Source organism: Heteronotia binoei, chromosome 1, assembly GCF_032191835.1.
Source record: "Heteronotia binoei isolate CCM8104 ecotype False Entrance Well chromosome 1, APGP_CSIRO_Hbin_v1, whole genome shotgun sequence".
NCBI classification, from domain to species: Eukaryota; Metazoa; Chordata; class Lepidosauria; order Squamata; family Gekkonidae; genus Heteronotia; species Heteronotia binoei.
The window spans coordinates 53,722,617-53,745,789 of record NC_083223.1 but is presented as its reverse complement, the minus strand read 5'-3'; the positions used below and the strand labels follow the sequence as shown (position 1 = coordinate 53,745,789).

At 41.4% G+C, this 23,173-nt stretch overlaps 1 protein-coding gene across 1 annotated transcript in view; it reads left to right on the top strand.

The window, feature by feature from the left end:
* The window catches only part of TPO (thyroid peroxidase), a 100,210-nt gene that overhangs the window by 44,154 nt on the left and 32,883 nt on the right, over positions 1-23,173 (top strand). Inside the window, exon 8 of the mRNA XM_060262326.1 lies at positions 7,024-7,504. Coding sequence (XP_060118309.1) covers positions 7,024-7,504 — 481 coding nt within the window. The remainder of the gene's footprint in view (positions 1-7,023; positions 7,505-23,173) is intronic.

Sequence of the window (23,173 nt, the reverse complement as noted above, 5' to 3'; positions counted from 1 at the left end):
TTTCCTGCCTTTTCAATGGACTTCTGTATACTTCCGAATATTGATTCGGAAGCATACGGCGAGCTATATATGGCTCCCATATAATGGCTTCCAATTGGATTTGGAAGTATACGGCACTGTATACTTCCAAATCAGGGGGGATTTGGAGGTTTATTCGGTTCAGCTGAACCGAATGCACACCCCTACTGAGCAGTGCCTATCCCTATTTAACAATTTTAAAAATCCAAGGTACAGAAACTTTGTCCCCTCTCCAAAGCATTGGATAAAACTCACTTAGGAAGAGAAGGCGGGGGGGGGGGGGGGACGGGGAGACAGCTTCTTATGGATGACATTAAACATTTATTTATTTAGTTAGCTAGTTTACATCCCACTTTTCTCACTGAGACTCAAGGGAGATTGAAGAAAGAAAGAGAAAGAAAGAGAAAATAAAAGTTATCATACACTATACATTATAGAACTTTGAATGAACAATGCAATAGGACTAGCAATGGAAAAATGAATGACAATGCAAGAAGAAGAAGATATTGGATTTATATTCCACCCTCCACTCCGAAGAGTCTCAGAGCGGCTCACAATCTCCTTTACCTTCCTCCCCCACAACATATACCCTGTGAGGTGGGTGGGGCTGGAGAGGGCTCTCACAGCAGCTCCCCTTTCAAGGACAACCTCTGCCAAAGCTATGGCTGACCCAAGGCCATTCCAGCAGGTGCAAGTGGAGGAGTGGGGAATCAAACCCGGTTCTCCCAGATAAGAGTCCGTACACTTAACAACTACACCAAACTGACTCTCCAAGAAAACATACAGTATAAGTTATGTTAAACAGAGTTATTTAACAGTTTTATATATAAGTTAAACAGTGCAATTTAACAATGCAATAGAACTAGGAATACAAAACTAAATGCTAATACCAATGCACTACGACTAGGAATAGAAAATTAAAAGACCATGTGAACATCAAACTGTCCAGGCCAGCATAGTGTAAGCAATGCAAATGTGGGATTACATGGCAATGCAGTATCCACTCTCATATGAAGGTGCCCATTATAGATAATTTCCATTGCATAAATGCCCTCCTGAATGTTTCTGTTCTGAAGACTTTGCAGAATGATAGTACTGTGGGAACCTTCCTGACTTCCTTGGGCAAATGCTCCCAGAAGGTGAGAGCTGCCCACCACAGAGAATGTTTGTGAGTAGACAGTTGCCAAACTTATCAATTGACAGGCAGGAAGCTTTAGAAGGCTGTGTTCAATTTGGAGCCCCGTGGTGCAGAGTGGCAAGCTGCAATACTGCAGTCCAAACTCTGCTCATGACCTGAGTTCAATCCTGGCAGAAGCTGGGTTCAGGTAGCCGGCTCAAGGTTGACTCAGCCTGCCATCCTTCCGAGGTCAGTAAAATGAGTACCCAGCTTGCTGGGGGTAAGGTGTACATGACTGGGGAAGACAATGGCAAATCACTTCATAAAAGTCTGCGAAGAAAATGTCCTGATGTGACATCACCCCATGGGTCGGTAATGACTCGGTGCTTGCACAGGGGACTATCTTTATCTTTACCTTTAAGCTTCAGAAGGCTGTGTTCAATCTGAAGTCTCCATGGCAGAAAATAGTAGGAGAGGCAGTCCTGTAGGTATGTAGGCCTTAGGCTATGATGCCCTTATAGGTGATAACCAGCACCTTGAACTGATCCGTAACTGAATAGTAGCCAATGGAGTAACTGCAGGGTGGGTATGACATGTATGTTCTGCCTTTCACTGACTTGTAATTAATTTGCCACATTCTGTATCAACTGGACTTTCTGAGCTGAATTAAGGGAAGATCCATGTAGAGAACATTACAGTAGTCTGGTCTTGAGGTAACTATGGCATGGGTCCACATGGCCATGTCAGCTGAGTCAAGGTAGGAGGCCAAGTGCCAGGACAGGTGAAGCTGATAGTACATTTTTAGTAGCTCATTGAGTTGCTTCTCCTGTAGTAATGCTGGGTCCAGTATAACCCCTAGTTTCTTAACTGAATCAAGGAATGCAATCTGGACCCCATTGAAAGTGGGGAGCACAATGTCCTTCAAGATCTTAGCCTTCCCAACCAGCATTATCTCTGCTTTTATCAGGATTCAATTTCAATTTTTTCATCCTTAACTAATTAATCACAGCAGTAAGGCACTAGTTAAAGATATCTATAGAATCACCAGGTGATTTTGATAAAGAGATACAGAGCTGAGAATCATCAGCATATTCATGACTGCCTGCTCCAAAACTGTGAATGATTTCTCCAAAGGAATTCACATTGAGATTGAATAACATGAATAACAAGACTGAACCTTGTGGAATTCAGAAGAACAAGTCCTAGGCTGGTGATAGTTGCTCTGTACAAGTGACCCTATAAATCCAACTTGTATGGGAAGATTTAAGCCAGGCCAAGATGTATCCTTTAATCTTAACCTCATCTTCCAAGCACTTCAGTAGATGGCATGATTCACCAAATCAAAGGCTGCTAATAGATCCAATAGAAGCAACTGAGAGGCACAGCCTTTTTCTGCATTCAAATGGATATTCTACATTGTACTAACATCACCAATGCAATCTCTGTCCCATAGCCTGGTCTAAAGGCAGTCTGAAAACAGTCTAAGGGAAGGGTGTCAAACCTACAGCCCACGGCCCAGAACCAGCCCACCCAGGGCTTTAATTCAGTCATGGCTTTCTTGTTCCTGCTCCCCTTCTCCCCTCCCCCTACCTGTCTTCACTCTTTGGAGCTCAAGCTGGAACTGCTGTTGAGTGCAGGGAGCAGAGGGCAGGGCTACTGAACTTTCTAGCTTATCTTTGTCAGCTTCTCCTCTGGCTGGAAGCTACTCTGGGCTCTGTTGAAAGGTCTCTTGGCCCAGATAGACGCTGGGAATACAAAATCCATTCCACATTTTCTTTGCAACTTTTGTTATGCTGCAAATTTATTCCAATGAAGCCCATGCAAGTCAATAGGCATTATTGGCTCCCATTATCTCTAATAGGCCTTCAAGCCTCTCCCATCTCAAACCATCCTTAAAAAAACCTGAGACCCTGGAGTGTGGTATATTTATTGTATATATGTAATGGAGCAGTCTGCTCCTCCTGATATCTGTGTGATTTAGTTTGGTCCTATTGGTTGGAACTCTTGTTTCCTGTTTTGTATGTTAGCTGTAGTTGTTGATTGGGAGAGCTGTCCTCTTGCAAATAAAAGGTTGATGTTTGGAACCAGGTTGTCTGTGCTGAATGGGCCTGAGAATAGGTGCCTGAGTGAGTATCCTAACCTGGGAATCCCCAGTCAAATGGAGACCTGAGAATGGGTGTCTGAATGAATACCCTAACCTGGGAACCCACTGCCATGCTGAGTAGACACGGGGGAATTTGTAATACCCAGCCATTTCATGTTTTCCTAGGCTCAGACCATTTTATATTTTAAGTTTCTGCTGTGATCCTTGTAGTTTTTCTTGCATTGCCAAATCCCACTATTTCCCATTTTAGATAGGCATCCTTTAAAGACAGGAGAGGGCAGATTTGTGAGGTGTCAGATATCAGAGACTGTTAAATAAACATAATATCACAAAAGTGTTAACTGTTTTAAGCATGTTTATATTTTAAGTCTAAAAAACTTCAATTGTTTTTGCCTGTGTCCTTTATAAAGTTTATATCTCTGCTATCTAGCATTACGTTTTATGACACATATGGCCCTGCCTAACAAAGTCCCATTTATGTTATATCTGACCCTCATAACAAATGAGTTTGATACCCCCGGTCTAAGGTGTGAGTTATCCAGACAGACTTGAAATTATTTTGCTGCTACTGCTCTCTCAGTGTTCTTACTCAGGAAGGACAAGTTGGATACTGGCTGATAATTCTTCTCTAGTGGTTTTATTTTTCAGTAGAAGATGAATGACTGCCTGTTTTTGTGAACTGGGGAATGATTGCTGAGTCAGTGATCGATTTATGATGTGTTTCAGTACTCCATTGATGTGGTCCTTATATGTTTTCAGCCACAAAGAAGGGCATGGACCAAGTGTACAAGTAGTGCTCATCATAAATCCTAAGACTGTGTTCCTACTATCATCAATCCTAAGATTATGACATCCATCATGGTTAGCTGCTCAAAATGATCCATAAATGGACCATGTGATGTGTTGGATTTTTTTTCAAGTGTCACCACCAAATCATAATATAGTTGAGTGATTTTTATCAGCAAAACCCTCTTCAGGTCAGCAGGTACCAAGCTGTTTTGAACAGCTGAACAGTACCTGGGCACAAGGTAGCTAGTGCCAAGATAGAATTTAAATAGGATTTCTTTGCAGCTCTCACTGCTGCCTCAGAGGTCTTTCAAGAAGCTTGACAGGCTACCAGTGCAATTCAATACAAGTTTTCTGCCAATGTCTTTCTAAGCGTCTTCCAGCCCTCTTCAAATCACTCAATTCAGTAGTACAGCAAGTTGCTCGATTCCACCTAGAGGGTGAGAGTGGGCAAGAAGGGGTGACTTTCAGGAGCGTCTTACTCTGCGCTTTCACTGCAGCCTAGGCAGAGCTGTTTGTTCTGATGTGAAAGTCCCAGGGCATTCTGAAAACCATTCAGATCTATTAAATTCTGTGGGCAGACCAATTTTATCAGCTCCTCTCTCTTGAAGAGCATCAGCTATATGTTGCATTGGCAGTCTCTGAAAGAAGGATAATCTCTGGAAGAAGAAGGAGGATGATAGCTAGCCACTTTCCTAATCCTCCTGAGAGGGATTTATGAAGGACCACATAACCAGGAGGTTTTATTTCAGTATGACAGACTTCATAATTCTCCTCTAACCAGGTTTCAGTCATACAAGCCAATTCAATGTAATCCTTTCCCAGCAACTCGGACAGGACTACAATTTTGCATCTCACATATCTGTTGTTACACAGTATTAATAAAGATTACACTCTCTTCTTTTGGGATGTGGACGTTGGATAAGCACTGCACTCATGTAATTTCCAGCTTTCAAGACCCCCATTCTAATATCTTCTAGCTGCTGTCTGTATAAGGGCATCTAGGATATCCTAGACCAGTCCAGAAGGGTACTGACAATACTAGAGTATTCACAGCATTTGATATCCTGCTAAAATTAAAGAACCCATAACACTGTCCAGAGGTAACTTGGTAATGGGCCATTCAGAGAATACAAATATGAAACAGGGTTCTTTACAGGCTCCAGGAACACACCGTGAGTCTCTTCCTCTAGTTTGACTGGCCTCAGACACATCATCCTGGGTTGTCAGGCAATGCATTCAAATATTACAATTCCACAATTTCCAAACCTGGTTCAAAACCTTTTGATAAACTATCTGTTAAATTTTCAACAAATCATTCACATATATCCATAAATGAACATTAGGTAATGTTTTCAATCATTATTTAGCCAACTCATTTGCATTTTTATATCTTAGGAAGAATATTGAACCCCTTAGAATATTGTACCCATTCCACACCAGACTTCCTTCATTCTCACAAGGAAAATATGTATTTACAAGAGCCAACATGTCTACAGAATAGTGCGTTAATTGGCACCCAACTGGGAGCTGCCAACATTTCGAGAAATAGTCTTCGATCTTTCAGCAGCACTATATCCCTGGGGGTCCTCATGGATTCTGTGCCCGATTCCATGCTATGTCATACAAATGTTTCCTAGGATACTGACTGATGTGCCAACAGAACAATTTTAGGGTATTATCTAGGCCATATGCTATTTCCAACTACTGATTTGTGTGTGTGTGTACAATAGTCCATTTTTTTATTCCCATGTGAAATACCACAATGCACTTCCTCCTCATATAATTTTCCAGTCTATTTGACGCTCCAGGATTATGAGGCAGGAGTCCATAATTATGTTTCCCACACCAACACTGCTGTAACTGAAATGGATGACAGCAATATGAAAAGCATCCACATCATTAGCTCTTCCATATAACTTCTGACTGCTGACACCACAAGAATGGTGCAACAGCTTCTACACCTCTGAAGTACATTGGAAGGAAATGCAATGAACAAAACCCAGAGTGGAAATATGCAGATGAAGTGATAGAACTATAAAGACAAGATTGGACTCCAGTGTCAGATGATTCAAATTCAAATCTAAAGAACAAAGTAAATGGGAACAATTTGGAGAGGGGAAGCCTCTTTCAACATGATACTCTGAAAATGAGGGACACAGGATCAGGTGCATATTTTGGAGCACTGGATAGTTTTATGATCTCATGGGGGAAGACTGCGTAAGCACCTTATGCTCTCCATTGTGTCTCTGCAGTATATTGGCATATACCTCTGCCATCACACTCAAAATAATTATAGGTATTCCACTAATATTCAGTTACAAACAAATGGTGTGTGAATTCTTATAAACAAAGATATGGTGATTTTAATATTCAGAAAACTTAATGTGGCATATCAGGAAATGTGTAATTTTGTGGGATCATCAGTAATGAAAATTGAAAAAATAATATTTTTCTGTCTTGTGTCAAGGATAAAGTTGAGATTTATGTACATAAATGGTGCTGTGTACATATATTCCATGCACAATTATCTATACAAAATGCCACAGACTTAAGAATTCAGCTATGTACGCTTCAATATGACTTACAAAAGAAGAATGCCATAAGTATGTACTGGAACAGGACAAATACACTGGTGTGCATGGGAGAGTAGACGGTGGCTCAATGGTAGAACATCTGCTTGGGAAGCAGAAGGTCCCAGGTTCAGTCCCCGGCATCTCCAACTAAAAAGAGTCCAGGCAAAGAGGTGTGAAAAACCTCAGGTTGAGACCCTGGAGAGCCACTGCCAGTCTGAGTAGACAATACTGACTTTGATGAATCAAGGGTGTGATTCAGTAGAAGGCAGCTTCATATGTTCACATATTCAGTGTGCATACATTATTAGTAAGAACTAATATCATTTCTATTTGTGCTCAAACTGCAGGTATATTAGATTCACTAATGAAAGATGTTTTAATCCACAGGTTTTTGCAAATGACACATTCCGCATGAACATGGACTGCATGCCTTTTTACCGTTCATCTCCTGCCTGTACCACTGGTTATCATGGAGTCCTCCTAGGAAACTTATCAACCCTAAATCCAAGGCAACAGATTAATAGTCTAACCTCCTTCTTAGATGCTTCAACAGTTTATGGTAGCACACCAGCAATAGAAAGCAAACTGAGGAATCTGACGAGCAAAGAAGGCCTCCTAAGAATAAACACGCAATACTTTGACAATGGCCACGAGTACCTGCCTTTTGTCGACAGAGTCCCTTCGCCTTGTGCACAAAACCTCAAAGCAGATAAAGTAGAAAGGATTGAATGCTTTATGGCTGGAGACAGCCGATCTAGTGAAGTTATTTCATTGGCGGCTCTGCATACACTATGGTTGCGAGAGCACAATCGCTTGGCAAAAGCTCTGAAGAAGCTGAACCCCCAGTGGAGTTCTGAAACTGTCTATCAGGAAGCTCGCAAAATTGTTGGGGCTCTACATCAGGTAGGCTATTTGGCTTTAAAATCCTTGCTTATTAAATCTTTACCTTTGAAAGAAAATCAGAAGAACATTTTGAAGACTTTGCAAGGCTTCTGAACTTTATTGCTTCTTTTCAATAGATGAACTCTTTTTTCCCACTTTGAACTTTTTGCTATAAGATTCAAAACTCTGAAGCTGTTTGATATTTATTCTCTCCATTCCATTCTTTAGTCACTAACCTGAGTTCTGTGGGAGGAATTCAGCTTGAGCAATGGAGATTTCCAACCTTATGCTTCCCATCTTAGCCCCTGACATCTCCTGCAAAGCTGCTCCTGAGCTCTGAGGGACCCTTGTGAATGGCCCATAATCAATTACAAAGTCCAGTAAATTTAGACTCTGAAAATAATGGTCCCCATTTCCCCTTGTATCACTACCTCACTTCCTTCAGATGTAAAGCACAGAATAAATATTCAGGAAGATGGTCTCATCCTGTCCAACTGTCTCTACATGCATAGTTACTCAGAATTAAGTCCTATTCTGTTTAACAGGGATTATTCCAAGTGTGGGTGACTGTAGGATTACCAAACTAAATTCAGCCTCCCATGTTTACCATTGACTAGGGCAACACTAGTAAAGGCTGCCTCTGAGCATGTACAATGAACAGAGTTTCCCAATTACTTCAACTCTTTCACTGTGAATGCATGAACACATGAGTGTGTGAGCAAGGGTCAGGTGGATGGGGAGGAATTTGAAACACAGCCTGCTGTCTTAAACAAGAAAGGTTTTATTAACTACAGGCAGGGCTTTTTTCTATAAAAAAAGGAAGTAATTTGCTTATTAGGCCACTCCCCCTGATATCACCATTGTTTTATACAGGGCTTTTTTGTAGAAAAAGCCCAGCAGGAACTCAGTTGCATATTAAGCCACACCCCCTGACACCAAGCCAGCCGGAACGGCTTTCCTGTGTGTTCCTGCTCAAAAAAGCCCTGACTACAGGTTATTAAACAAGACAAGGGGAAATGATTATCTTACCTACTAGCTACAGCAGGTCTAAGGAAAGAAACAGGAAAAATATATCAGAGCTAACATTAACAATACAGAAGTTACCTCCACATCTCCCTCTGTTGATGCTTGTGGAGTGAATGCTGATTCTGACTCCCATCTGCTCAATGCAGGAGGGTCTAAGTTCTAGTGTTCGATTGTGTTAACTGGATTTTTATAGCTTTTTAACCCTTCCTACCTAAAGCTGCAGTACTGCAGTCTGAGCTCTCTGCTCATGACCTGAGTTCAATCCCGGCAGAAGCTGGGTTCAAGGTTGACTCAGCCTTCCATCCTTCCAAGGTCGGCAAAATGAGTACCCAGCTTGTTGGGGGGGAAGTGTAGATGACTGGGGAAGGCAATGGCAAACCACCTCATAAAAAGTCTGCCATGAAAACGTGAAAGCAATGTCATCCCAGAGTCAGAAATGACTGGTGCTTGAACAGGGGACTACCTTTATTTTTACCTTAACTGGCTGGAAGTTCCTTACCTAATCCAGTATTAGGGAGCCCACTCCCATGTGGGATGATGAACCTACATCTCCCAATCATTAAAGAGCTGACATTCTCCACACCTCAATATCCAACTCATGATTAACAATAGCTGTTTCTCTTGTCCTTCCTGGCCATTAGAGCAAATTGTTATCTCTTTGAGGAAATGCATCTCTATGCTTGTTGACACTTGGGTGGATTTTATGGCTCTCTTCCCTGGGAAAGCTAGTTGCTCTCAGAATCTCAGGAATTTCCAGTGAGCTTCAAAGCACCTTACATATCTGTTATCATTTCTCCAATTTAAGTAATCAAAGAGGAGTGTGGGGTTGTTGCTTTTTTGGTTTTCCACACTACCTCACCTTCTGTTCATGCATGAATCATAGTCAACCCAAACTTTCCTTCCTTTTCTCTGTTCTTTTATAGCTTTTTAATCCTTCCTACTTTAGTTGGCTGGAAGTTGGCATTATATGCAATGAGCCTTCAGGCTGCTCCCGTTATTCCCAGTAGGCATTCTTGCCATTCATTTTAGTACATCCCCATAACAGTAGAATGAGATGGGTGCTTGTTTGCAAAGGAAGCCATTTTTACTTTGTCTAATGAAACAAGCAGGCCACCACAAGGATGGATGGCAGAGTTTTCAGTGGAAAGGTAAGAAACCTGTATTGTCTGTAAGTCATTGTAAGAACAGAAAAAAGCAGACGTGAGGGTTTTTTTTTAATGATGTGGGTAGTCAGAGTTCTCCCACTAGACTATTGCTTGACTGTCATTTTATGAATCAGTGGAGAGAACTGAATCTGTGCTGACAGGCATCTACTTCAGGGGTCTATAAACTGACCCCCCTTGAATCCAATTCACTTGAAACTTGAGAGGGGGGGGTCTTTAGATTAGAGAATAGCTGCCCCAGATCCTCCTATGCATTCCCAATTGAAAGTAATGGTCCTAGACTCTGGAACCACATGAATTTGAATCCTAAATTAGTAATGTCCTAAACAAAAGTAAACAATCATAGTAAAAATCTCCCCACTTAAGCCTGGATCCAAAGTTATAATTTTTTTTTTTTCCAGCACACACCTCTACTGCCATAGTTAGAGTCCAGTGACACCTTTAAGACCAAGTTTTATTCAAGGAAGCATGCATGCACGTGGAAGCTCATACCTTGAATAAAACTTTGTTCATCTTAAAGGTGCCACTGGACTCTAAATTTATTCTAATGCTTTGTACCAACATGGCTGCCCAGCTGGACTCCTATTGCCAACTTTAACAAGAACATTTGGATTGAGTAAATTCTAAATCAAATCAGTGTCCCATCTCATCTGGTCAAGGCATGCAAAACTAGGTGGCTATTCCTGTCTCCACAAGCAGCCTTCAAATTTTCAAAGAGAGGCTTGTGTCATATGTTTTATTCTCCCAGAAGAAGATATTTTGGCTACTAGAATGTACTCACCTTTGTGAAGGGGAATATACCCATTAATAGAAATCACATATATAGTGAAAAGCATCTTTCCATCATTGACAGCTCAATGCCAGAAGATGTGAGTTTTGTCCTTTATGAAGCTGTGTAAATTTTTAAATGAAATTCCTATCCAGGATACGAAAAGAATGCACACATCATTTAATCTTAATCAAATTCTTTTAACCAGCCTGCACATAAATCTTCCTTATAGCTTATCCACCACGCAAGTTCCTCTGTCTTAAATGCACTGTTTGCTTTATAATAATTGCCTCAGAAGGTTCAGGATGGTTTTTGGCACTAGTTAGCAGAGAACAAATCTGAAAAACATGCACACAAGGCTTCTGGACACTCAGATGTTAGTGGCTTGGAATCAGACACTTCATGCCCTTTAGACAAAACAGCTTCCAAAAGGCATTTTCTGTGTATGACTCTGGGCCACTCATCATCTGAGTACCACAGATTAATGAGATCAGCCTGTGGCATATTAGAAATGAGTTGAAGTGGATGAAGTCAGTTCAGGGACAAACATTCCATCTCTATATGCAGCTCCTGCTACTTCTAGTATAAAATATTAGCACTAAAGCATCATCAGCCTCTACAGCTGATGTTGTCTAAGCATTTAGACTCTAAAAGTCTTTCCCAATGACTGTTACGCTGGGGGGAAGGGACAACACTGGAAGCTAAACATAGAAAAGCTTTAAAGGAAAAGTTTTAAACAACAATCGAGTGCTTTCATGAGGGGGGAAAAGTGTGGAATACATTTTTCTTCTGGCAAAATGCAGTTTTCTCCTAGTAAAATAATAACCTTTTTCGCACACAGCTTACCTCGCAGTCACAATCCTGTTCCCTCCGCAGCGTCTGTCGGATTTCCCACCATCTGCGCCGGAGTTACAGGAAGTGCCGCAGCTTTTGCGTAGCAAATGTAAACTGGGTTTTAGCGGTTTACGTTTGCTACGCAAAAGCTGCGGCACTTCCTGTAACTTCGGCACAGATGGTGGGAAATCCAACCAGACGCTGCGGAGGGAACAGGATTGTGACTGAGAGGTGAGCTGTGTGCAAAAACGGTTAATGTTAGCAAGCATAGCTTCAGCTATTGTGGCTTCAGACCAACCTTGTGAAAGATAGAGATAATGTGACCATTTCACAGTAAGGTATTCAGAGGTTGAGTACCACCAAAAATATCTGCTGAAAGAAAGATTTCTGCCAGTTTGGGTTTGAGGACAGTTTCTAGTTCTGCCTTCCAGCATTCTTAGGCAGTCACTTTCAAATAGTGGATTGAAGTGTTGAAAGGGAGGGGGGGTGTTTGGCATTTTAATGACTGGCCAACTGACAGAATTGGATGTTGCTGAATTTTGGTGGAAGAGGGATTAAGAAGTCTTCTGGTTAGGCAAAAAGTCAATTAAGGACTGTAGCTATTTTGAAGATAAAGTAGGATTTGGGCAGAATTAAATATTGTTGGAAAATTTGGACTTGGAGTACAAAATGGAGCAGGAGCATGACTCAGAATTCTGCAAAGACAACAATTTGTTCACTGCAAACACACGTTTCAGGCCAACAAAAAATTGCATATGTGAATATCACCATTTGGCCAATATTCTCTCTGCTAAAACAAGACCAGGGCCAAATGTGGTGCAGACTATAAATGGTTAATATTGAAAACTAGAAGAAAGTTGAAGATGAGAGCTATTCCAAGCAAAAGAAACAAAATCCATCAAAATCTTAAGAAAATTGTGGCAACAAATATGGAAAGCAAAACAGTGGCCTGTAAACTGGAAACACTCAATTTACATTCCAGTTCCAAAAAAGGAAACATCAAAGACTTCAGCAACTATTTTACCATTGCATTAATCTCTCACATAAGTAATGTAATACTTAAAATCTTACAACAAAGATTATTACTACATATGGAACAAGAAATGTCAGATGTTCAATCTGGATTCAGAAAAGGATGAGGCACTAGAATTGACAATGAAAATTTATGTTGGTTGTTGGAGCATACAAAGAGAATTTCAGAAGAAAATCAGCTTGCGTTCCATAGATTACAGCAAAGCTTTTGCCTGTGTGGATCATGAAAAACTATGATTGGTTCTAAAAGAAATGAGTGTGCCACAACATTTGATTATTTTGAAAGGCAATTTGTACTCTAGACCCGTTTTGGCACCAGGGACCGGTTTTGTGAAAGACAATTTTTCCATGGGGGGGCGTTGGCAATGGTTTGGGGATGATACAATTGTGCACTTTATTTCTAAAGTGTTTGGTGTGGTGGTTAAGTGTGCGGACTCTTATCTGGGAAAACTGGGTTTGATTCCCCACTCCTTCACTTGCAGCTGCTGGAATGGCCTTGGGTCAGCCATAGCTTCCCACAAAGTTGTCTTGAAAGGACAGCTTCTGTGAGAGCTCTCTCAGCCCCACCCACCTCGCAGGCTGTCTGTTGTGGGGAAGGAAGGTAAAAGAGATTGTGAGCTGCTCTGAGACTCTAAAATTCGGAGTGGAGGGCAGGATATAAATCCAATGTCGTCTTCTTATTATTACTACATTGTAATATGTCATGAAATAATTATACAACTCACTGCCCGGTTGCTAACATGCCATGGACCAATACTGGTCCACAGCCCAGGGGTTGGGGACCCCAACTCTAGACAACAGTTAGGATGGAATATGAAGAAACAGAATGGTTTCCAATAGGCAAAGGTGTCAGACAAGAATATATTTTATCTCCTTATCTCTTCAATCTATATGCAGAACATATCATAAGGAAAGCTGAATTAGATTAGATGAAGGTGGTGAAACTTGGTAGAATAAAAAATTAACAATTTGAGATATGTAGATGACAACACATTATTGGCAGAAAATTTTGAAGACTTGAAATTACTTGAAACGACTACTGGTGGAGGTTAAAGCTGAAAATTTCAAAGCAAGACAAAAGTAATGGCTGCTTAGGAATTACACAACTTCAAATCTGACAATGAAGAAACTGAAATTGTTCAAGATTTTCTATGTCTTGGTTCCATTATCAACCAAAAGGGATACTGCAACCAAGAAATCAGAAGGAGACTAAGACTGGAAAGGGCATCCAGGAAGGAGCTAGAAAAGATTCTTAAGTGGAGGTATGTGTTGCTGGTTACCAAGATTAAGTTATTTCACACCATCATATTCCCTATTTCTATGTATGAGTGTGAAAGCAGGGCAATGAAGAAAGCTGACAGGAAGAAAATAAAATCTGTGGGAATTGGTTTTGGATACCGTGGACTGTTGAATAACTGGGTCCTAGACCAAATCAAGCTTCAGAGATTAGGCACTGTCCAAAAGGCTATTTTCCATGTGGTGACTGTTCTGTTTGTGGCCTTTGCCTTAAAACCAATATATTCTAAATTACGTAGATCTTTTTGTTAATTGTAACTCTGGAGGGGTCGTTTATTGTATACAATGCCCATGTAATTTGTTGTATGTGGGAATGACAATGTGGCTGGTTAACGTAAGAATATCTGAACACAGAAGCTGCATCAGACAGCAAAGATTGCCAGCTTCACTTATGAAGCACTACACGATATTGGGATATACAGATTAGGACTAGGGATCCTGGTTTGGGGTCAGAGTCACCATGAAATATAGGACATTCTGGACTCTCGCTTCAAACAGGGGTAACTTTACTATCTAGTAAAATGGTCTCATTTTCCGATTTGCGGATGTTCTCTCCCCTCATTGGTGGATCTGTATAATATGAGATGTAAAAGGAAGATACAAATGATCCTAAGGGACCCTTCACATCTGGGCCATTTGCTATTTGAGATCTTACTGTCAGGTAGACGATATAGAGTGTTGAAGGCTAGGACAAACAGATTTAAGGACAGTTTCTATCCAAGTGCTGTGGTTAGGTTAAATGCAGGGTTATGAAGGATTATCTGTTTTAGATGTATTTAAATGGTTTTAATGGTTTTAATGGTTTTAATGGTTTTATGAATGTTTATCTGTTTTAGATGTATTTAAATGGTTTTAATGGTTTTATATGTATTTAAATGGTATGAATATGAATATGTGTGTTTGATGTGTTGGTATGTTTGTGGAAGAGCACCTCATTTCGTTGCTCTCTTTTTGTGGAGAACAATGACAATAAATTTATCTATCTATTAGTGAGGAGGAATGGGTCTGTAAAAGCGACATGAAAACCTCCCAACTTATCAAATCCTTCCATAAAAATATCCAAATAAGCCCCAGAGGTGATGGGGGCCTTGGGGGGCCTTTGGGGGCCAATATGTCAAGAGGGTCTCTTGCCATTGTTTAGGATGTAATAATAATGCCCTGTAGTAACCCTGCACTTGCACTGTTTCTGCCAGCCATCGCTATCTCTTTCAGTACCAAACATGAGTATCATCCTGCCTGGTCTCTGAGGGAATTAAGGTCATCTGTCTAGGTCTCAGTGATTATGTTCGCACCTGCATGTTGGACATGGGAATGTAACTTTGCAGGGAGGGATTGCTTGCTTGGTGCCTAGTGGTTTGAAATGTAATGGTAAACCTAAGATATACGAAGGGGCCTGTTCACCAGTGTCAGTTTTCGCAAGGAGCATCTTGGCCTGAGGCATCAGTGTTTCAATAAAACTCTTGAATGATCATGGAGAGTATTGATAACTGAAAGTCCAGGGATTGACACTCATCACAAACCTAATTTCATGATGAACATCACCGGTTTGTCATTCACAAACTGCAGGTTCATGCCCATCCCTATGCATAACCCTTCCAGTGGTTTGGGGGAAGTTCATGGGATTTGTGTTACGAAGCAAGGGGGGAGCGAGAGAGATTGCTGAAATGGCTTGCATCTATTTCAACCTTAGGCTGAAATAAATTCAAGCCATTTCAGTGATCCCTTTCACTCCCCTCCCCCTTGCTTCCAAGCATTATAGATGGGACAAATCAGTGCTTTCAGCGTACTCAAAATCAGTCCCATCCTGGCTACAGCCCTGATGTAGGCAGAATAAAAAATTATTTGGCCCTCTTGTAACCTTTGTTTTTCCATTCTGTAAGAAGAATTTCACAATACTTTTGATATTGCTGATATTTTTGTTTTCCTTTTTTAACGTTATTTCTGAGATACTTGAAAATCCAGCAAATTAAGAACACAAGAACATAAGAGAAGCCATGTTAGATCAGATCAGGCCAATGGCCCATCCAGTCCAACACTCTGTGTCACACAGTGGCAAAATTTATATATATATATATATATACACACACACACACACACTGTGGCTAATAGCCACTGATGGACCTCTGCTCCATATTTTTATCTAAACCCCTCTTTAGAGGAGAGCCAGTTTGGTGTAGTGGTTAAGTGTGTGGACTCTTATCTGGGAAAACCGGGTTTGATTTCCCACTCCTCCACTGGCAGCTGCTGGGATGGTCTTGGGTCAGCCATAGCTCTTGCAGGAGTTGTCCTTGATGGGGCAGCTGCTGTGAGAGCCCTCTCCAGCCCCACCCACCTCACAGGGTGTCTGTTGTGGGGGAGGAAGGTAAAGGAGATTGTGAGCCGCTCTGAGACTCTTTGGAGTGGAGGGCGGGATATAAATCCAATATCTTCTTCTTCTTCTTCTTCTTGAAGGTGGCTATGCTTGTGGCCGCCACCACCTCCTGTGGCAGTGAATTCCACATGTTAATCACCCTTTGGGTGAAGAAGTACTTCCTTTTATCCGTTTTAACCTGTCTGCTCAGCAATTTCATCAAATGCCCACGAGTTCTTGTATTGTGAGAAAGGGAGAAAAGTACTTCTTTCTCTGCTTTCTCCATCCCATGCATTATCTTGTAAACCTCTATCATGTCACCCCACAGTCGACGTTTCTCCAAGCTAAAGAGTCCCAAGCGTTTCAACCTTTTTTCATAGGGAAAGTGTTCCAGCCTTTAATCATTCTAGTTGCCCTTTTCTGGACTTTTCCCAATGCTATAATATCCTTTTTGAGGTGCGGTGACCAGAACTGCACACAGTACTCCAAATGAGACCGCACCATCGATTTATACAGGGGCATTATGATACTGGCTGGTTTGTTTTCACTTCCCTTCCTAATAATTCCCAGCATGGCGTTGGCCTTTTTTATTGCAAACGCACACTGTCTTGACATTTTCAGTGAGTTATCTACCACGACCCCAAGATCTCTCTCTTGGTCAGTCTCTGCCAGTTCACACCCCATCAACTTGTATTTGTAGCTGGGATTCTTGGCCCCAATGTGCATTACTTTGCACTTGGCCACATTGAACTGCATCTGCCACGTTGACGCCCACTCACCCAGCCTCAACAGGTCCTTTGGAGTTCCTCACAATCCTCTCTGGTTCTCACCACCCTGAACAATTTAGTGTCATCCGCAAACTTGGCCACTTCACTACTCACTCCCAACTCTAAATCATTTATGAACAAGTTAAAGAGCATGGGACCCAGTACCGAGCCCTGTGGCACCCCACTGCTTACCGTCCTCCACTGCGAAGACTGCCCATTTATACTCACTCTCTGCTTCCTATTACTCAGCCAGTTTTTGATCCACAAGAGGACCTGTCCTTTTACTCCATGACTCTCAAGCTTTCTAAGGAGCCTTTGATGAGGAACTTTATCAAAAGCTTTCTGGAAGTCAAGGTAAACAACATCTATCGGGTCTCCTTTGTCCATATGTTTGTTCACCCCCTCAAAGAAATGTAACAGGTTAGTGAGGCAAGATCTTCCCTTACAGAACCCATGCTGAGTCTTCCTCAATAACCTGTGTTCATCAATGTGCCTACTCATTCTGACCTTGATAATGGTTTCTACCAACTTTCCCGGTATTGAAGTCAGACTGACTGGCCTGTAATTTCCCGGATCTCCTCTGGAACCCTTTTTAAAGATGGGGGTGACATTTGCTACCTTCCAGTCCTCAGGAACGGAGGCAGATTTCAATGAAAGATTACAGATTTTTGTTAGAAGATGCACAAGTTCAACTTTGAGTTCTTTCAGAACTCTTGGATGTATGCCATCCAGGCCCGGTGACTTATTAGTTTTTAATTTGTCTATCAGTTGTAGGACCTCCTCTTTTGTCACCTCAATCTGACTCAGGTCTTTCAACACCCCTTCCAAAGTTCTCATCTTCCACAGTGAAGACAGAGGCAAAAAATTCATTCAGCTTCTCAGCCATTTCCCTATCCTCCTTCAGTAATCCTTTTACCCCATGGTCATCCAAGGGCCCCACTGCCTCCCTGGCTGGTTTCCTACTTCTAATATATTTGAAGAAGTTTTTATTGTTGGTCTTTATGTATTTTGCAATATGCTCCTCATAGTCCCTTTTTGCCTGCCTGATCACAGTCTTGCATTTGATTTGCCACAGCATGTGTTCCCTTTTACTAATCTCACTTGGACTGGTTTTCCACCGCTTAAAGGAGTCCTTCTTACCTTTTACAGCTTCCATTACTTTGTTTGTTAACCATGCAGGCCTTTTCTTATGCCTGTTTGTGCCTTTCCTAACTTGTGGTATGTATTTTATCTGAGCTTCTAGGATTATAGTTTTAAATAGTCTCCAAGCTTCCCCAAGGGTTTTGACCGTATTTACCTTTCCTTTCAGTTTCCTCCTCACATGCCTCCTCATCTCAGAGAATTTACCCCTTTTAAAGTTAAATGTGGTTGTGGCGGTCTTTTTGGGCAACTCCCTATTTATACAAACGGTGAAATCAATAAGATTATGGTCACTGCTCCCAAGCGGTGCAATCACTTTTACATCTCTCACCATGTCTTGGGCATTACTTAGGACCAAATCCAGGATCGCCCCACCCCTGGTAGGTTCTGAGACCATCTGCTCCATAGCACAGTCATTGAGAGCATCAAGAAAATCAATCTCTTTCTCTCGACCAGAACACATATTGACCCAATCAATCTGCGGGTAGTTAAAATCACCTATTACGACACAGTTTATATTTTCTAGCTTCTTGCTTGCAATCCTGTTTATTCTTAAAAATGTTGGTTTCCATGGAACTGACACATTTATAAATGACTGCATGCGCACACACATATCAGAACCATATGTCTTTCTGGCAGTTCCCCCTCCTCCTTCCCACCTTGTCCATTGAATAGTAGGTGCAGCTGCATAACAATACTGGATGAGCTCCACCACCTTTTTTTCCTACAAAAGGACCCCTGGTTATATCATATGGCCATTATATTTATGTGAACTTGACACCACATTGTTCAGAGTGATAGTCTTTCTTACTTGTGATATTCTCAGCAGTGTGTTAACTTTGGTAGGAAATATATGCTTGATTGGCTAGCCCATGCAATATTCACATGCACACACCACAGCCATGTGCATTATTGGAGGGGGGGATGGGCCAGGACATATTACAGGTAAGAAAGTGGCTGAAATTGTACCTCATCTCTTCCACCTCAAGCCCTCTGAGAGAAATAGTAACAGTGAGATACTTATTTTCATATGTAAGAGTACAACTACCAGGAAAACTCTTCTGTGTATGTCTATTAAGGGAGTGTGTGTGTGCATCACATCCCTGTTTGCTTATAGATTCAGAGTAGGGGTGGACAATGGTACTTAATAACTTTAAGACAGCATTAGGCCAGCTTACACATTACATTTAAAAATAAAAGAGAATTCAGTGCACCAAATATGGCTGATATACAGTTGCCACTAAAGCAGTGCATGATGGACGTCACCCATTCACATGAGTTCTTTAGCATAGTACTGTACCCAAACACTGGTGCTAACATTTGTTTTTGCTGCAGGGAGCACGAGTGTTCGCTTTGTTTACACATTTCCAGAAGGAAGACTTTCTACTAAAGATACAATCATAACTTCACTCCGTGTCTCATTTAATTCATAAGAGATACAAGCAACCCAATCCTCATTTTGCTTTCCCAGTCCAACCATCTTTAATTTCCAAGGTGCTTGTGCTGATGGTCACCCTGAAGGGTGGTGCTGGTGGTAGACATTCAATTTCTATTCCAAGCTATTCTGTTTGCTTTCCTTTGAGCTGGGCCTGCTCAATTCCAGTCACAGATGTACTATAAAGGTGAAGGTTGTTTGTTGTTTTCCTTAACAGGATGGAATGTCTCCAAGGCACAATACAGACCATGGCTTGCCACAAAGGCAAACTGAATAAGAATGTGGACTCTTCTTTTCCTTTTGGTATTAAGCAAAGTCTTAAATTGTGCCCAGTGTGGATAGTCTTGCACTGAAAGGAATCTTGGGAACTTCGTGTTAAAACACCGGCTCCTAATTTAAAAGGATCATTCTAGAATATCCATCAGCTCAGTCCCTTGCCACCAGCATTGCCTAATGTCGGGTATTTTGTCAGCTAATTCTGGGAATATGAAGCTTTATTCCAAGCTGTGAGGAAACATTTTGTTGGGAATGAGGGCTGCCAAGAGCCACCTCAGACAAACATTCACTCCAGGTTCCCCTTACACCACCCATACTCAAACCAAGCATGATATGACAACCAATTTTACCCATGGTTCCATGGGTCTGAGGACGAACAGGGCCCCTGCAATGTAGTACATCTAGTCCCCCCCCCCCCCCCACACACACACACTTGGCAGTTCTGTTATTCTTTAAACCTGCTTGGGAGTTATTGGGTTGGATCCAACCAGCCTTTATGCTCAAGCGTGCCAAATTCTCCTCCTTACTATAGCCCCCCATTTCACATGGCTTTTGTCAATGTAAGTCTCTTGATCCACAGCATAGGCTTCAAAGGGCTGAGAGAGAGAGAGACTTAAGGAAAAACTGGTTGCTTACCTGTAAATAGTGTTCTTTCAGTGGTCATCTGTGTATATACGTGGTAATGGTTTTTATGCAGCACAACTGGAAGATGTTGAAGGAGTTCTTTTCTCCACCTCCCCCTTCTGTTAGCCTTTTAGCCTCAGAAAGGCAATATAGAGAGCTGGAAGAATCCACATGGATGAAAAGGGACATAAGCAGATGCACTGCTGAGGAGAAAGCAGGCAAAATTGGCCCTCCTGTCTGTCCTGCCAGCATCTCTTCCAAGGCTTCTCTTATAGAAGATGCAAAGAGGTGCAATTTCATTAGGTTTCTCTTCCTCAGTACAGCCGCCCATGTTGCATGGCTTTTTATCCATAGGGGCTCCCCAGTCCTCAGCATTGTTACTCAATAAAAAAGGGAGGTAGGAAAATTTTTCTTCCATACCACTAGCACAGGACAGAACCCAACCCATATGTTCTGTACTAGTTATTGTGCTTTAGAGTCTGACCTGGATAGTCCAAGCTAGCCCATCTTGACAGATCTCAGAATCTAGGCAGAGTTGGCTCTGGCTAGTAATTGGATGGGACACCTCCAGGGTTTTTTTTTTGGCAGCAGAAACTCATTTGCATATTAGGACACACACCCATGATGTAGCCAATCCTCCAAGAGCTTACAGGGCTCTTCTTACAGGGCCTACTGTAAGCTCTTGGAGGACTGGTTACATTAGGCGTGTATGGAATAAAATGCAAGGGAGTTCCTGCTACAAAAAAGCCCTGGACACCACCAAGAAATTTCAGGGTCACTACATGGAGGCAGGCAATGGTAAACCATCTCTGAAAGTCTCTTGGCTTGAAAAACATATGAGATCACCATAAGTCAGCTATGATTTGATGGCACTTTCCATCACCACCAGGTCCTTATGGACTGTTAATGATTAGCATGGGCATAAGCACAATGAGAAGTGGGTGTCAGACATGGTCATGCATCGCTATTATTTCAAGGAAGTTGGCTGAAACATAGTAGTAAACAATATTACTACAGCCAGAATAACCAATAATGTTGGTTAATTAAATCTCTAGGCCTTAACAAAATCTACAATCTCTGACTTCCTCTCCTCCCCCCAGGTTTCACCAGCTTGGTCCACCTGTAGCTTTTTGTGAAGAGCAATATGGCACCTGCCCAAAGCATAGCCTGTACATGGACACAAAATCAGCATTAATATCTAGTTATTTATTTATTTATTTTGTAGATTTATAGTCCACCCTTTCCCATAATGGGCTTAGAGTAGATTACAACATAATAGAACAATTAAAAATCCAACAATAAAACAATTAAAATAAGCAGATAAAACAGCATGGATGGTGTAAGCTCATTTTACAGCTTAGGACATAGATGTCATAGGTGTCCTAAATGTCAAAATTGTCAAAAATGCCATCTCGATCTCCAGCAGTCAGGATGGTAAATCAGTGAATGGAGGCATTAGATGGTATAATAAATGAAATGAAATGAAATGAAATGAAATGAGGACACCCGCTTGCCTCAACCAAAGGCCTGGTGGAATAGCTTTGTTTTACATTAAAGTCAAGTCAAGGTATGTAAATGTTAACCAGACATGGTTTCAAGGTGGTGAAGGAGAAGCCATGGGTCAAATTGCTCCAAGGCTTAGTAAGGGTAGCAGAACTCTTAACAGTCTGCTTATACTCTTTAAAAAAACACACATAGATATGTGTGCATCATTTCCACAGGATCAGTCCAGGGATAACATCAATCAACCAGGTTTGATTCCCCACTCCTCCACCTGCATCTGCTGGTATGACCTTGGGTCAGTCATAACTCTCAGAGCTGTTCCTCTCAGGAGCAGTCTCGGAGAGCTCTCTCTCAGCCCCACCTATCTCACAAGGGTGTCTGTTGTGGGGAGGGGAAGAGAAAGGAGATTGTAAACTGCTCTGAGATTCCAAGTGAAGGGAGGGCTATAAATCCAATCTCTTCTCCTCTTCCTCTTCTTCTCTTTTCTCCCCCCCAAAAATTTGTATTCATCTGCATTCTTGGGAAAGGTTTGTGTGAACAACTGGATGAATTAGCTATCAGAAGTTTGAATTATGACACTCTGAATAAGCTGGGAATGCATCAAAAGTAAGAGACTCATACAAGCCAAGGTGAATGGTAGCAATCACCTGAGCCAAGGTGTTTGATTGCTCTCAGCAAAATGAGCTCAAATGGCATCTTACTTCCAGCAAATCTAATGATTTGGCAGGCTCTGTGTAAGAAAACTGAACCTTAAAATCAAATGTTCAGTTTCTTAACAATCTATCATATTTCAGATAGGTGCTTTGCTGTGAGCATGGTTAATTTACAAAGAGCATCACTGAATGCCAAAAGTAATGAGCCAGAGAAGCCAAGCTGGCCTCTACTAGCAGGTTGGAGAGGCCTGCACCTTTTGTAGTTTGTAGGAACTTGCCTTTTTGGTTAAAGCCCGCCCCCCCCTCATATAATGAAGCACATTATCAGATGAAACTATTTTATCCCTGCCAGAATTTTCAATATGCACTATATCAAAGTGTATAGAGTATTTGTCTGTTCAGTTTATTGCATATTATATCAAACCTATCATGTATTTTATTAGCTCTCTATACTTCATATTCATCCCATTATGCTTTATTAAGTCCAATGTAATCTTAAATCTGCAACGCAGTTTTCATTTTATTCATTGCAATATATCATTTCCTTTCTTTTGATCAGTATTACTTATAAGCTTTTTCTATACGCTTCAATAAACCCATTACATTAGAAAAGCATTTGCTAAGGAACACTTATCAGCATTTCTATAACAAACTGTATGGTTTTAGGAGACCATGAATTGGCTGTAGATAGGTGTAAATGGGTCTATCAAATGGATTCTGTGAGCAAAATATCTTAAAATCTAGCTTATTTTATATAGAGGAAAGACACTTCCCGCCAAAGGCATGGGACTAATAATAGAATCAAGAACAAGAGACCCCCTC